At 40.9% G+C, this 16,813-nt stretch overlaps 1 protein-coding gene across 1 annotated transcript; it reads right to left on the bottom strand.

Annotated features, from left to right (window-relative positions):
* Positions 1-3,080: 3,080 nt before the first annotated feature.
* Positions 3,081-16,523, bottom strand: mrps23 (mitochondrial ribosomal protein S23). The gene is made up of 5 exons (XM_046388871.1): positions 16,378-16,523; positions 8,472-8,651; positions 7,541-7,618; positions 5,679-5,802; positions 3,081-4,005 (listed from the first exon to the last, which is right to left on the bottom strand). Exons 1-5 carry the CDS (start codon positions 16,419-16,421, stop codon positions 3,868-3,870), a joined length of 564 nt encoding a protein of 187 aa, XP_046244827.1. The 5' UTR covers positions 16,422-16,523; the 3' UTR covers positions 3,081-3,867.
* Positions 16,524-16,813: the final 290 nt, after the last annotated feature.

Here is a 16,813-nt window from a genome sequence, read left to right as displayed (position 1 = left end):
TGGGCCCTGTCAGTACTCCAGTCATCTTCCTACCTGCACACCGGTCCTGCATCATCTGCCAATCAACTGTCATTGTGCCCCCTGTTGGAAAATTGGATTGTCTATGTGGACTTTTTGGATTTCTTGTACATGTTTCTCTTACGTGTTCGTTGACCACATGCTTTCACCTGTTGCTTGGCTGCTGCTCTTGTAAATAGCGTATGTAGCTTGTTTTCTCTAAGTAAAGACTTCTCTTTTTGTGATGTCTGTTGTGAGTGTCTGCTTATTTGGGGTCCTAGTCTTTTGGTAAAACTTAGTAATATAACTGTGTTAAATATAAACCAGCTTCAAGTTTTCACCCTCAGTTTCAGTCACAGTCTTGGTTTTTCTACACACTGCCGGTGTCTTGAGAGAATTCAAACAGGAAATAAAAGAGATAAGCAGAAAGCTACTGAGGATACATGAGACAGATAGCTGAAGATAGGAGAAGGACAATTCAGACAGCAGAAAAGAGGGAGAGCGGAGAGAAGGAAAAACTTAGGCAAGATGAATAAGACGGGGCTAATACAAGGGTCAGAAAATCTGTAGAAATAGGAAAAGCAGGAAAATTGTCAATTTATTGAAGATAAACCTGAAAAGGAGAAAGTGAAGAGAGAGACAGCTTGCTGACTTAGATAAGCAGTTAGATATCAAGTCAGACACACTAGAAGAGTGCAGCAAAGAGAAGAGTCAGGATTCCAGACACAAGGAGCCTCACCAAGGGAGGAGGAACTTATTGTAAAGCCAGCTCATGCCCTTCTTGTAGATGGCCTCAGTATTGGTGGACCAGTCCAGTTTATTATCCAGTGTTACATCCAGGTACTTGTATGAGTCCACTAACTCCACATCCGTCCCCCTGATGCAGACTGGAGAGGTCAGGAGCTTGTTCCTCCTGAAGTCCACCACCATTTCCTTCGTCTTGGCCACGTTCAGCTGCAGGTGGTTCTCCTCACACCACTTCACAAAGCGGTCGACTAGGTCCCTGTACTCAGCCTCCCTCAACACACCCTACAATGGTCGTGTCATCAGAGAATTTCTGCAGATGACACAACTCAGTGCAGTACTTAAAGTCTGACGTGTATGTGGTGAAGAGGAAGGGAGACAGCACAGTTTCCTGGGGGGCTCCGATGTTACTTATCAGACGATCAGACACACAGTTCTGTAATCTCACAAACTGTGGTCTGCCCGTCAGATAGTCACTCACTCAAGTGATGAGGGGAGCACTCACCTGCATGTTCTCCAGTTTGGCCTTCAGTAGTCTGGGCTGGATGGTGTTGAAGGAGCTGGAGAAGTCAAAGAACATGATGAGGACTGAGTTGTTGGGTCTGTCCAGGGAGGAGTAAGCCTTCTGCAACAGGTGGATGATTGCATCATCAACCCCAATATGGGGCTGATATGCGAACTGCAGGGGGTCTGGTGATGTGCACACCAGCGGTCTGAGGTGTGCCAGGACCAGTCTCTCCATGACCTTCATGATGTAAGAGGTCAGTGCCACTGGCCTGTAATCCTCCAGTGCAGCAGGACGTCCTTTTTTTGGGCACTGGGACCAGGCAGGAAGTTTTCCAGAGTACTGGCACTCTCTGGAGGCGAAAGCTCAGGTTAAAGAGGTGCTGGAGAACTCCACAGAGCGTGAGGGCTGATGTGGTCCGGTCCAGCAGCTTTCCTGTGTTTGAGCCTCTCCAGCTCTCTCCTCACCTGGCTAGATGTAATGTGGAGTCCAGACTGGGGGTGTGGGATATGGCAGGGTCTGGGATGGGTGACAGCAATGGATTGGGGGGTGGAGGTGACAAGGGTGGTGCAGAGAGGTGTCTGCTACAGGAGGTGGTGGGGGGCTGTGGAGGATGTGTGGATATCCTGGGGGTGAGAGGTGTAAAAAAGTCCATGGTGGATGTCAGCAGGGAGGAAGGGGGTGGTGGGGAGCAAGGGGTGGTGGGGGGAGGTGACAGTATGTCGTTTGGAGAGGCAGTAGAAGCAGTAGAGGGGCCACCGGGGGAGGAGGGGTTGGAGTTGAACCTATTGAAGAACAAGCCTCAGTAAATGTTGCAGCCTACATCATTTACTCCAGAGCACTTTCTTCACTGATTTTCTTTGCTGACTGCTATCCATTAGAAACTCAGTATCAGTAGTAATAATATGATTATTAATACCCGGAAATCCATTGTTCTTTTGTCATGTGTCTGTTTCTTTTAATTTTCTTTATATGCTAAGTCAGTTAAACCTCTTACAAGAGATGCAAAAAACTCTGGACAGGTACTACAGTTCATCATATTTTTTTTACTTTGACTTTCTGCCATAGCAAACTCTTACTTCACTCATTTAGGAAACTTCCTACTTTTTCCCACCCAAGAAAGCTCCTTAAATGCTTCCATTATTTAGCATAGCTTTGATTTGTGTACTTGGGACACATGACATAATGCCATCCCATAATTCCTTGCGGCCCTAGGTTAAGTAGAGCTGGACTTATCTCAGCACTGCAGTTGTCGTTCTCTAAGCCCTTTCTCTCTTAATTCCAATAATCTATCTTCGCCTCTTTTGTTGTCTTGATGTTTTCCATCGACATCAAGTAAAAGTATTACAGAAAAGATTTTTTTGGATTATTCGACCATAGCCCAAATTTTAGAACTAGATATGTATCCGTGGAAGAAAAATATGATTAACGTTAAAGATTAAATCATAATCATAATCATAATTACACAAGCTGAGAAGCTTTACTTCCATTTAGTGTAGTCACCATAGATTTAGTAGCACCAATATATACATATAATCTCATATGGGGTTAAAAAATACCTTTTAACTTAAATACATGATTTGAAAATGGTTTGTACAATCTTCATATAAATGCTATATTTCATGAAACAATAGTAATTTCAACAAAGACCTATTACATAAATGTTACGATGAACTTAAGAGATTTTGCTTTTACCGTACAGGCATTTGAAAAACTTTCTGTGCTCAAATTGCAGAATGAGACAGTAAATAAGAGTGCAATTATTCCAGCAAAGTAGTGCAACTAGTTATTTTGTTGACACAATATACATTTCTGGAGCAAAAGGTAAACAATAATGGTTACAAGAGTAACTTTAATTTCAGATTGAGCTTCCATACAGTTACATACCTCCACATATGCATATAAACTATTTCCAGGTTGTTGTACCCATTCTCCACTGCAATATACTACACTCACGAGTCATTTCATTAACTACATGCGTCAAATGTAATTCAATTCAAACAGCTCTGCCATAATTGAAAAAAATAATAACAATTAACAGTTTTAACTGACACTGTCAGAGAAGTAATGCAACTACATGCTAATACTGACGATGTGGTGTACAGTGATACTGAAAAGGACTGCATTTTATCAGTGTTCCTATTATTCTCTCCAACCAAATGACATACATGAGAAGGGTAGACATCTTTGAATGTAATGTACTTAAGTACAACATCACCACTCACGACGTCCTCAACAATTAATAAAGTAGGATTATTGCCCTTTTGAGTGTCAATAAAAACCAAACAATTCTAACTGCTGTAAAGTACAATTCATGGCAGAGCTGTTTCATTGTATTGCATCGAATACCCAATAAAAGAGCCAATAAGTGTAGATTCATGGTTTCTTTTGTTCCTTCAGTGACAACATAACATGGGGGATTATATATCTAACTGACATCAGAGTAGCAAATATGGATCAGGTATGCAGTCCACAGAGGAGTTCCTGATGTTGGCTGAGATCCCTGACAGACAGGTCATGAAATAAAACTGTCTACAGATGATTATAACATCCAGAGGCACAAACACAGAACTACTGCTTTGAAAAGTCAAACAACACATCTGGTGTGGACAATCGACAGCTCAACAAATGGTCGTCGAACTGCTGAGGTCTATGGTGTGTGGTGGGGTCTTCTCGCTGTCATCACTGGTTAACTGCTGCTCTGCCAACATGTCTGTTAGCTTCAACTCAAGCACTGGATCCCTGGATTCTGCTGACACCTGCAGGATAAAAGCAGTACTGAGAACACATGTACATAATAAGAACATTACAAGGCTGTTTTTCTCCAGCTTTTAAGCATATCTTCTTGACTTTACCAGTATTAGTATTTGCCCTAAAAAGTCCCTCAGGACTCTGCAGCTCTTTCAGAACTCCGCAGCTCATGTTCTGAATAAGACTAAGAGGCGTGACCACATTTTACCTGTGCTGGCCTCTGTACATTGGCTCCCAGTAAAATTTAGAGTAGAATTTAAGATTCTCCTCCTAACCTACAAAGCCGTGCATGGTCTGGCACCATTATATATCACTGAACCATATCAGCCCTCTAGGGTGCTTCCTTAGATTCAGACTTACTGGTAACAGCACGAATCTCCAAATGTAGATATGAAGCCAAGGACTTCAGTTAACAAGCTCCTCTTCTATGGAACCAAAATCTGGGCAGCAGACACTCTCTCTATGTTTAAGAGTAGACTTAAAACCCTCCTTTACGACAAAGCCTATAGTTAGGACTGTTAGGCATGGACCAACCCCTAGCAGTTATGCTGCTATAGGTTTAGATTGCTGGGGGAGATCCTTAGACACCGAGCTTTCAGAGCAAGGTGACTCACTCATCATGTCCCATCACTGGTACAGTACTAACTTGCCCTCTCCCCGAGAGCTCTTGTGCTCCATCTTTTCATAGCAGTTCAGGAGCATGTTGCTGGATCCAGAATCTCCTACCCCGCCCTCTTGAGGCCTGGTACCGCTGCTGGATCCAGAACCCTCTCCATGGCCCTGCCCAGATCCTGCTGCTCCTGCTCTGCACTGTTCTCTCTATCTTCCCTGTCCCTCCTCTCCCCCTCTCCTTTCTCTCCTCTCCTCCCTCTTCTGTCTCTCTCCATCTCCCGGTCTCTCCTCTCCCCCCTCTCCCTCCCAGGCGGTCTCCCAGACTCAGTGTAGACAGCAGAAGGCCGTCTACACTGAGTCTGGTTCTGTTTGAGGTTTCTGCCTGTTAAAACGAAGTTTTTCCTCGCCACTGTCGCCAAATGCTTACTTGGTGTGGGGTTTTGCAATGGTACCTGTTTTTCTCTGATTCTCTTCTTTTTGAATGTGTTGTTTACACACCCGTAAAGTATCTTGAAATAACTGTGTTATGAATTGGCACTTTAAATAAAACTGAATTGAATTGAATATTAATAGATTGGACTGATTACAGGGAAGTGTATAGTGCTGGCCTGAGGTTATTAATGTGCAGAGTCTGATTGCTGTTATTTAAAATCATTACTGAAATGCTGAAAAATTCATCCATCTATCTGGTCCATCTATCTATCTGTGTTTTGATTTGGAAATAAAACCTACATCCTACATATGAGGATGTATTCATCATCAATAAATCTGCTGATAATTTCCATGATTAATCATTCAGCAATTAAATAAAAAAAACTGTGAATTAATTAATAGTGTGTGAAAAATGCTCACCACCAGCTTCCCAGAGCCCAAAGTGATAGCTTAAAATTGTTTCCTTTTACACACATGGCTGAGGCGGAAAAGACAGTAAGAGGCTAATGAATTTATTTAGCCATGTTTACCCATATTTGCCAGCAGTTAGGTTTGCAGTTTGGCCTGCCTGCTCCTTGACTGATGATTACAAACACCAGCGCTTGCCAGTACTTATCCTTTTAAAGAAGACTCTTACAAGAGGAGCTCCTCTTCTTCTCAGCACGATGCCATTTGCAAGTAAAGCCTTCCCAGCCTTCTCAAACAGCGATGAGTCATCCAGCTCACTGTGACACTTTAACTCGGTGTATTTGTCTACAAATCTGCAGGATCAAAGTGATAGAGTAACGAATATTTAGTGTCACTGACTGACTGGCAATTAATGTTTAACTTGGTGTGCAGTCTATATACAGTGTTGTATATATTGGAGTTATATATTGGACAATTTTTTTTTTTTGGCATTTGGTCTCTGTACACCACCACACTGAATTTGAAATGAAACACAGTCAAGATGTGACTTTTAGCTTCAATTCAAGGAGTCTGACAAAAGTGTAGCATTAATCATTTAGGAATTATAGCCATTTTTATACACCCAACCCCATTTTTGGTGACTCATAAATGATGGGACAAATGGATGACAAGCAGCCTCATGGTCAGGTCTGGCCTGTTCCCTCTTTAGTCCTTGACAAATCAAGAAAATAAAGGTCTGGAGCTGGTTCTGAGTGTTACATTTGCATTTGGATGCTGTTCACTGGTACTTTTAACATGAGGTCCAATGAAGTGTCTATGCAAGTGGCCATCATGAAGCTGAAAAAAAGAAAAACCACTCAGAGATAGCAAAAACAGTGGCCAAAGCAACAGTTTGGAACATTGAAAAGAAGGACCCAACTGGCAAGCTCAGCACCAAAAGGCCTGGAAGACAACTACAGTGGATGACTGCAGAATTCTGTTATTGGTGCAGAAAAACCCTTTCAACGTCTAGTCGAGTCAAGAACACTCTTGAGGTGGTAAGCATGTCATTGTCCAAGAGGACAAGAGGCTTCACAACAAGGTGCAAACCACTGGTAATGCTCAAGAATAAGAAGACCAGACTTTGCTAGAAAACACCTGAAGAAGCCTGCTCAGTTCAGTTCAATTTTTTGGACTGATGATACCAAGATTAACTTGTACCAGAATGATGGGGAGAGGAAAGAATGGAGAAGGAAAAAAACATTTCATGACACGAAGCATACCACATTGTCTTTCAAACATGGTGGAGGCAGTGTTATGGCATGGGCATGTATGCTGCCAATGGAATAGGGTCACAAGCGTTTAATGATGAACTGACTGTTGGTAAAAGTAGTAGGATGAATTCTTAAGTGAATACGGCCAAACTCTCTGCTCAGATTCTGCCAAATATTGAAAACTGATAGGACCCAGTTTCATATTGCAGATGGATAATGACCCAAAACATACAGCAAAGGTAACCAAAGAGTTTCTCAAGGCAAAGAAATTGGATATTCTTCATTGGCCAGGTCAATCACCTGATTAACATAACAGAGCATGCTTTTCACTTATTGAAGACAAGACTGAAGACAGAAAGAACAACAAACAAGCAACAGCTGAATGCAGCTGCGGTTGAGGCCTGGCAAAGCATCTCAAAGGAAGAAACTCAGCATTTGTCCATGTCTATGGGTCCAGACTTCAAGCAGTCACTGACTGCCAGAGATTTTCATCCAAGTATTAAAAATAGTATGAAAAATTAAAGCACTAAAATATTCCTTATATTTGTAATTATGTTAGTTTGTCCCATCATTTATGAGCCACTAAAATGGGGTTGGGTATATAAAAATGGGTTCAACCCCCTTGAATTAAAGCTGAAAATCTTTCAAATTCAATGTGGTGGTGTACAGAGGCCAAAAGCCAAAAAACTTATAACTGTCCCAATATATATGTACCATACTGTAGATTCTGTCATTAAAAAAAACACACACACACATAATCACATTATTTAGGTCACATTTGAAATTTGATTTTCCTCTTCCTATCAAATATTTTTTAACCAAGAGGGGAAAAGCATACCTCTGACATGTAGAAACAAAATTTGATTTGGACAGCTCAAATGGCCGAGGACCTGATCCATACTGCTCATAGAACATCCTGAAAGACAAACACTTTGGGATGAGTGGAGACTACAAAATTTTTTTGATGATGGCTACAACAGCTCATTTCCAACAAAGCAGAATGTTTTTGTAAATTAAAATATGCCTGAGTAAAATAGCCACTTTCGTTTACATTTTAGAAACTTCTCATGATAAATCTTTCAATAAATGATGAAAATAGTAGGTTAAGAACGATAAGATTAACAATCAGTTAACAAAAAAAAAAAAACAAAAAAACTTAAACTATGAGGAGGCACTTAAATATTATAAATAATACAATCTTCTGCTAGGAAATCTGAATTCATGTGCATGTTCTCTGTACCACCCACTTAAACAATGCTGCAGTACACCCCCTTAAAGCAACAGCCAAACAAAGATTAAGCCAAAAATATCCTGGATAGGAGTGCTGCCATCTTGTGCTGACATAATTAGTTAGATAGTGGAGGGGCAGTGTTCCTGCCCATACACACACCTGAGTCAGTGGAGAGAAGGACTCATCATAATATCACACTCCCCTTTTATAGCATCAAATAACAAATCAAAACCAAACGTATCGGAAAATAATAAGAGCTATCAAAAATCATAGAAACCATCTTTGGAAAAATGTATTTGATGTGAGTTTTTACATTTGTCTGTGTAACAGATGTGCTGCCATTGTGTAGGCTTGAGTATGTTGGGATTCAGGTGCACTGAGTAGTGCTTTCTCCTTCCAAAACAAACAAACAAAAAACAAAACACCTTAATACAAAATACCAGAAATGTGACCTGCCATGACCTTCATTCATTACAGCTTTAATGCAAAACAAGCATGTAGGTGGTGTGGAAGCACAGCTACTATTATCACTACTTACGCTCTAACTTCATCCTCTCTGTACAAGATGTCAGGCACAGTCTCCTGTTTCTTGCTACAGGGCCTGGTGTATAGCTTCACATGAAGTGGGTTCCTCTTTGGTGGAAAAGCCCTGTATACATCATACCAGATGGGCTTTTCTGGTGACTTTATGACTCCAGAGCGCATCAAATCTCGAACCCTGTCACCACACAGTGGCACAATTGATGGTTAAAGTTGCATTTGACAGCAAAATAGTATGTGTGTATATGTGCATACACACACACACACACACACACACATATATGTGTATACATATATATAATATTAGATACATAGATGACATCAAGTTGTGCACCAAAAAAGAGCAAGATACTGACTCACTGATCCACATCACTAGGATCTACAGCAGGAGGATTCAATTAAAAGTCACTGAGGTCCAGTTATTAAAATTTCCTCCCAGTAAAAGGTCCGAACCAAAGTCCAGCTTGCGTCTTATAGCCTTCCCCTATGTCCACATTTTCATATGATTTCAACAATATTTAATTTTCATTTTCAATGCAGGAAATGTTTACCTGAGTGCACAGCTAGCTCTTTAGCACAAATAAAAGTAGTCCCAGGCAAATAAATTTAAGACCTTGATTTCAGATTCAAGAAAACTGAAACCTCAGAGTAAAATAAATAAAAAAGTGAAAACAGAGCCTTTCTTCTCTTAAATTAAAGAGGTCCTAGCCTAAAGATTTGAAGGCCTACACTAAAAAAGTACAGTAAAAAGTCAACATATTCAGAAAACAATAAATCCTCTTTTAGGAAAAAAAGTGCAAACAGAGCATTGACTAAACATTTTTCTCTTCTTTTTTCTTAAATTAAAGACCTAAGACCTAAAGACCAGCATAAAAAAACAAAGGTCTACTTTTCAAGTTAAAAAAAAGTCAACATCTTCAGAAAACAATAAATAGAAAGTGTCTCTTCTAGAAAAAAATGCAAACAGAGCTTTAAACACCACCTTTTCTCTTTCACCTTTCTTTCTTTTTTAACTTTTCTTAATGAGAGAAATGGGAATATGACTGCCCTGCCAGAAATTTTAATCTTGGAGTCAGTTGAGTCAGTGTCAGTTCATTGGTGAGCCTAGAATGGTACTTGTTTTTGATAATGTTCATAATGGAAAACGCTGACTCACAGCTGTAAGTCGATCCAAACATAGTCAAAATGCTCCCATAACATAGCATTTCCTTGCAGATCAATGAGCTCAAGCTGTAGAGATCCTGCATGTGCCCACTTGAATGTCTGTCACCTCCTTCAAAAATCCTCTGACTTCTCTGACAAAGAAAGGATTCTGGTTTAGCAGGAGGAGCTGTGGTCCAAGGCAGAGGCAGTTGAACCGTTGACTGAGGTTTTCGATCAGCCTGTTTATGAACTCAGCATAGGGAGAAACATCTCTCACCTTGAATCTGTTCCTGCAGTTTTGGGAAGTGTTCACACTCTCCTTCAAGATCTTAAAAAATGCCCAGCTTCCTCTGGAAAGAGTGAACAGCTGTCATCAAATCAGCAACTGAATTGTTCTGGCCCTACAGCTTTAAATTGAGCTCATTAAGATGTGATGTAATGTCAACCAAAAAGGCAACCATTTCCATCTTGTGCTCATCTTGCAGAAAAAGTGAAAACTGTGTTGCTCTTTGACTCTTGACCTGCGCTAAGAAAGTTGCTATTTCTTTTCGAACAGACCAGAAATGTCACAGTGAATTGCCTTTACTCAGCCACCTCAAATTGTTGTGCAGTAGCAGGTCACTGGCATTTGCCTCAACATCTTCCAGGAATTCTCTCAGGAGGCGATGCTGAAGGGACGAGGATGCCCTAAGGAAGTTGATGAGTTTCATCACTGTGTTCATTACTTCAGCAAAATGTTCTGATTGAGTGGCACACAGAACAGTCTAAAGGATGAGACAGTGGTAAGCAGTAAGATCTGGGTTGTCCTTTTTCACCCGGGGCACAGCCCCCCTCTCTTTTTTCACCATGGCAGGGGCACCATCTGTGGTGACAGAGACAACCTGCTTCAACCTGCAAACAAACAGTTTGATTGGCTCAGCTGAGTGAAGCTGTTGTCGTATTAACTGGAGTAGCAGGCCCTGCTGTTTATAGCCGCGAACGTCAGGAAAAAATGCTCCATGGTAATTATCTATCAGAGACTGGTCACGGGTCTGGACAGAACCATCACTCGGTCCGGATCTGGACCGAAGTCCGCCATTTGGTGATGCCTGATCTACAGCAATGTTGTGGTCAGATGGTAACAAAGAGAGGGAAGATGATGAGAATGGAGGGGGTTGAGCTACCAGAAGGCAGTATTACAAACGTTCAGGACAGTTACAAGTACCTTGGGATCCTGCAGGCAAATGGAAACCATGAGGAGAATGCAAGGAAGTCAGTTGCAGTCAAACACTGACATACAGTGAGGCAGGTCCTGAGAAGCCAGCTGAATGGTAAGAACAAGGTCTGGGCAATTAACACATATGCCCTGCCAGTCATCAGACACCCCGTTGGCATAAATTGGCCAAAGGAGGAGATAGAAGCCACTGATATCAAGACAAGGAAGCTCCTCACAATGCAGGGAGGGTTTCACCCCAAGCCCGGCACACTGAGACTGTACACTAAATGGAATGCGGTAAGATTAGGACTAGTGAGTATAAGATTCACAACAACTTAGATCCAGGAATACATCAGGAAGATGCCCCCCAGAGATGAACTGCTAAGTGAAGGGAGCCCCAAGATCAGAATGGAAGAAGCCTCCCAGGGTGGTTTAGGATGACCAAGCTAAGATCCTGCGAGACTTCAAGATCCAGACTGATACAATGATGACGGAGAAACAGTTGCACATAGTGGTGGTCGACAAACAACAGAAGAAGGCAGTGGTTTATCAACATCAAAAAGAAGGAACATGAGAAGCTTTAAAAAATTGGGGTGAATCCAAATTGCTCTGACAACACGGACACCCGAGGCAACAATAATCTCATGAGACTGAGGTAGCTGAAGTTTTTAAAGCCAGGTGCTGTCGTTGCTCTGTACTGACTGAAAGACCCATGGCATGATGGCAAACGCCTAGCTGTGGCCTGAGCAATGAGCCAATTGGTTGGATTTAAATGTTAATTCAACAATGTGGTAAGTTATTTAAACTTTTCATTTTTGTGATTTCATTTGTCTGATTTTCAAAGTTTATTCTGTCAACAGAATGTGTTGTGTCTGATGGTGACATTTAATAGCCACAGAAATAATACATTCATATTAAAACTGCATACAATATATTACAGTTATTGTATATTGTATGTTTACACTGGACTGATTTACTTATGGAAGTATTTGGCAGCACAAAATTCTGGTGAGAGGGATGTAAGGATTATTAAAGTAACATCTATTCTGTACAGATGTGAGGCCCTGACAGTCTAACTATCTAACCAATCAACAATGAAAGCTGTTGTCTCACATTTTTTCCTCTGTTTGATGACTGTTATCAGTTTGTTTGCATTGTTTGCTGATTTACATGAGAATGAGAATTCAGCTACAAAGGAAATTAAACTATAGTTGTAGTATACTGCACAATAGTCTATTTCTGTATTTCAAATGCAGAACATGTGACCTAACTGTAACTTGAGAGAAAATGTGTGACATACCAAACCAAACCATTTCAAGTGACTTCTTTTCCCTTCCGGGGTCAAGCCAAAATTCAGTTTGCACAAAAAGTCATGGAAACACTCACATACTGTTAGATCTGATTCTGATTTATTAAGATGTTTTATCAGACCCATATATCAGTTTGTACGCAGAATACTAAAGTCCAATACAGGTGACCTGTGACATTAAAGTTAATGATTAAATTATAATTTACATGGTTTTATGTAAATCAGAGTCTGTCCACAGCCTGTCCACTCCATATCAAAAACCACTGTACCAAAAATTCGGGGGCACTCGAGAGGCAGTCCTCAATGAACTGGAGTGAAAGGATTTAACTGGCTAAAATAATTATTTTTACCTACTTCTAGACAACAAGTCCCCAATTTTATTTTAGTTTTTCCAAATATAGGATCAATTATATGTCATAATGGAAAAGAAAACGCCTGCGTGGGTTTTCTCTGGGTACTCCGGCTTCCTCCCACAATACCAAAAACATGCACATTAGGTTAATTGGCTACTCTAAATTGCCCCTAGGTGTGAGTGTGAGAGTGTGTGGTTGTTTGTCTTTGTGTGTTGGCCCTGCGATTGACTGGCGACCAGTCCAGGGTGTACCCCGCCTCTCGCCCGTAGTCAGCTGGGATAGGCTCCAGCTCCCCCGCGACCCTGATGGATAAGCGGTATAGAAAATGGATGGATGGATGGAAAAGAAAACGCACCCGATCATCTTTCTTACAGGTAAGACGATTTTGCACATAAAGCGCTAACATTCTGCTATGCTGATTGGTCAGTCAACAACGATTTACAAGTACCAATGTTACGTTACAGTAGGTTAACTTCAATCATCATTACGTGAATGTAACCACAATAATATGGTTTCGGTTTTATGTATTATAGTCATTAAGTGTTTCCCTAACGGTAGCTACAGCAGACGTTATAAGCATGGTTAAAACAAAACAACAACTTAGTGCTTGGTTAATGTATTAAAATTAAACCAAAATGGCAAATGCCATAAACTGGCTAAAAGAATACTTAATAATAAAACAGAAAGGTATTTTACTGCAAAAAAGACAGAAAAATCTAATCTAATGGAATTATATATATTATTTCTACTGAAAACATTAAGAAAATTGTCAGAAAAAAAATTACACCATAAAAGTTACACTCTGGGGCTACAGTTCCATCAGCCACCATTTATTTTGGTCTACCCGACCACAGACATAATAAAGAGTAAATGCCGCATTGGCTGCTGGGGCACAAGAAATGCGTCCACCATCTTGAACCGGTCATTCTACTGTAAGAAGTGGGAAGTGGCTTTTAGGAGGGAAATATAAATATATATTTTTTCCCCTTTCTTGTAAATACTTTATTCTTCATTTTTATTATTATTATTGCTATTTTGTATTTTGTATGGTGCACAGGACAGAGAAAAAATCCGGAGTCAAATTCCTTGAATGTAGGTCTGATCTCCAATAACAGGATAACGGCCTACACGGAGGAGGTGGATGCTCTGGCATCATGGTGTCGTACGAACAATCTAGACATGAACGTCCACAAAACCAAGGAGTTGATTGTGGACTTCAGGAGGGAGAAGCAGAGGAGCCATCATACCGCTCTCAGGATTTATGGGACACTGGTGGAGAGAGTCAGCAGCTACAGGTACCTCGGCGTCCACATCTCCGAGGACCTGACATGGACCACCCACATTTCCACCCTGGTGAAGAAGGCGAGGCAGCGGCTGTATTACCTCAGGCGACTGAGGAAATTCAGGGTCTCCACAGCGCTGCAGAGAACCTTCTTCACTGCAGCCATACAGTCTGTGCTCACTGGGAGCATCACTGCCTGGTATGGCAACTGTACGGTACAGGACAGGAAAGCTCTGCACAGAGTGATCCGCTGTGCTGAACGGACTACCAGGACAGCATTGCCCTCCATGCAAGAGGTGTATGCCAGCAGGTGTACATCCAGTGCACAGAGGATTTTAAAAGACACAAACCACTCGCACAATAGACTCTTTCAGTGGCTGCCATCGGGGAAACGTCTCCGGTCCCGCATGGCCAAAACTGAAAGACTGAGGAAGAGTTTCTTCCCCCAGGCCATCAGGACACTGAACTCTCTTTCCCCCACTTAACTCACCCCCCCATACACACACATGCATACTTGTATACTATGTATACGATATGTATATTTATGTATATTTACATTCCCTCTGCCACTGAGGTTAGATCTCTATCTTTATATTTTTTATTTTTTATTCTATTCTATTTTTTAACTTTTTATCTTTTATCTCATGTCAATAGTATTTTTATTATTTTTGCACAGTTGTAAAAAGGAGTGTTGTTTTTTCATTTCACTGTGGATGCACATCCACATGTGACAAATAAAGAATTCTGATTCTGATTCTGATTCTGATGTCACACATACTTGGCAAATAAAGCTGATTCTGATTCTGAAAGATTCACTGCAAGTGATTCATCTGTGCTTTGCAGTGAACATTTCAAGCAGGGAGATCCACACACACACACACAGTGCTGGCAGTGGCTTTGACAGGTGATGACTATAAGAAAGAATGTGGGTCATACTCTAGTGGAGTTAATTGAATTGTGTGAGACGATCGAACCATGTCCATCCCTCTTTCTACTAGGATCATGGGTATGCCTCGCCTGCCTCTCCTACCTCTCTTAAGGCCAGACTCAATGAAGCCTTAGAAAGAGTGGAAAGTCTGGAATGAGAGAAGAAGAATGCCATGGCAAGAGAAAAGAGGGCAAAGACCACAGTCTTTTGTGGGATTTGAGGGGTAAAAAAAATTTAAAATTAAAACTTTCATTAGCAATGTGCATGTGTAAATATGGTTTGGGGCGAGGGAGTTGTTTGTAACTTGTATAATTGTTAATAAATTCTACTCTATTCTATCTCCACAGAGTGTTTGTTTCAATATAAATGTTGGGAGAGAGAGAGAGAGAGAGAGAGAGAGAGAGAGAGAGAAAGAGAGAGGGAAGGGGCAGAGACAAATACATAAATAAATATAAATTTTGATTTGATTACCCTTACAATTAAATATAAATACATATTTATCTTTCTGTTTTTATACATATAACTATATATCTATGCATATACATGTATACAAAAAACGGTTAAATGTAAAATATTCCCTGGCCTTTGGAACTGAGGGGTACAATAACTAAAAATGTAGGCTGTTTTGATAGAAAGCCTTTTTCCGTTTTTTTATATCTTTTAATTTAATTGTGTTGACCTTGTGTTGACCTTGACAAAAAAGTAACCCGCATGAAAATCGGTTGTGAAATGAGCAAGTTATGATTTATTTTCAATGTGGGGGCAGCCGTGGTCTAGAGGTTGGAGAAGCGGCTTCTGATCGGAGGGTCACTGGTTCGATTTCCCCACCGGACAGGCAGGAAAAATTTGGGTGTGGTGGAGTGATTAAAGCGAAAAATGCCCCCCCGCGATTAGCCGGCTAATGTGCCCTTGAGCAAGGCACTTAACCCCCCAATATGCTCCCCGGGCGCTTGATGCTGCCCACTGCTCCTGTGTGTGTTTCACTGCATGTAATTTGCTGGGTGTTGCATGTGTGTGTGTTCAACTAAGGACGGGTCAAATGCAGAAGACGAATTCAGTGTGTGTATGTAAAAATATACTGTATATACTGCCAATAAAGCTGATTCTTCTTCTTCTTCTACATACATTGCCTTAATGGGAACGTTGCCCCCACCAATATGGCCGACACGTAGGCACGTTACTTAGCGGGCTGCTACAGCGACGTTTCTAGTCTTCTATATATATCTGTGGGAACGAATCCAAGAATCTAGTTATGGTCGCATGGATATGACGTCATCACACCTAGACTTGTGCTACTGACCATGCTTTTGATCAACCATTGTTTCGTTCATTCGGTAACGCGTATCATTATTTCTCGTCCCGAAAAGCAATCAGACTTAACATTAACGTGGAAATAAACGGCAACTAATCCCACAATCGCTACTGCAGAAAAAAATGTGATCATTATTAGCTATTGCAGCGAAACCACGGTTTTATTCAAAACAGCAGACGTTTCCAGGTGACACATACTGCGTAATCCATACTGTACTCTAACACCGTTGTGCACGGTCAGGTGACTTTTAAACTAAACAAGACTTTCTGCGATATCACATGAGGCCATCGATGATATGGCGAATAGAATCGTGAATATTCAGTGTTATTTACTTATCTTCTAAACGTTTAAAAGAACAAACAGTTTAAAATTCTGTTCTTACCGAGTGAATACAGATCCAACTCTCTCCAGCCTGCTACCAGCCATTTGTTTTTTTTCAATGACATCCGTGATACTGTAACATGACCGTGTTCAAGCTAGCAAATAAAACAACGAAGACGTTCTTCTTCTTCCTTCTGAGGAATTTGCGGCAGACCAGACGCTGCAAAGCCGTATTGCTGCCCTCCACAGGGAGGGCATAACACAATTCTGACTGTCCGTGTGTCACATACTGGTAAAAATGTATATGTTTTAAGAATATATATTTAAATGCTGTTCCACTGACAAGACAGTACAATACTACCAAAGGTGTTTTGGGAATAATAAGATTTCTACTTGTCATGTCATATGGTGTGACTGTCCGGCAGTGCTCTCACAAATAAGAGCATATTTCCAAATAAATTATAAATATTTGATAGTTCTACAGTGTATATAAAATA

This window comes from Scatophagus argus, chromosome 5, assembly GCF_020382885.2.
Source record: "Scatophagus argus isolate fScaArg1 chromosome 5, fScaArg1.pri, whole genome shotgun sequence".
NCBI classification, from domain to species: Eukaryota; Metazoa; Chordata; class Actinopteri; family Scatophagidae; genus Scatophagus; species Scatophagus argus.
Note: the sequence above shows the minus strand (reverse complement) of the source record. Positions and strands in the feature narration are given on the sequence as shown.

Coding starts and splice junctions, on each gene's coding strand:
- mrps23 (XM_046388871.1), bottom strand. CDS start 16,421: ATGGCTGGTAGCAGGCTGGAGAGAGTTGGATCTGTATTCACTCG. Junction 5,803..7,540: donor TTTGTTTCTACATGTCAGAG/GTATGCTTTTCC, acceptor TTGATCCTGCAG/ATTTGTAGACAAATACACCG. Junction 4,006..5,678: donor GAAGAAGAGGAGCTCCTCTT/GTAAGAGTCTTC, acceptor TTTATCCTGCAG/GTGTCAGCAGAATCCAGGGA.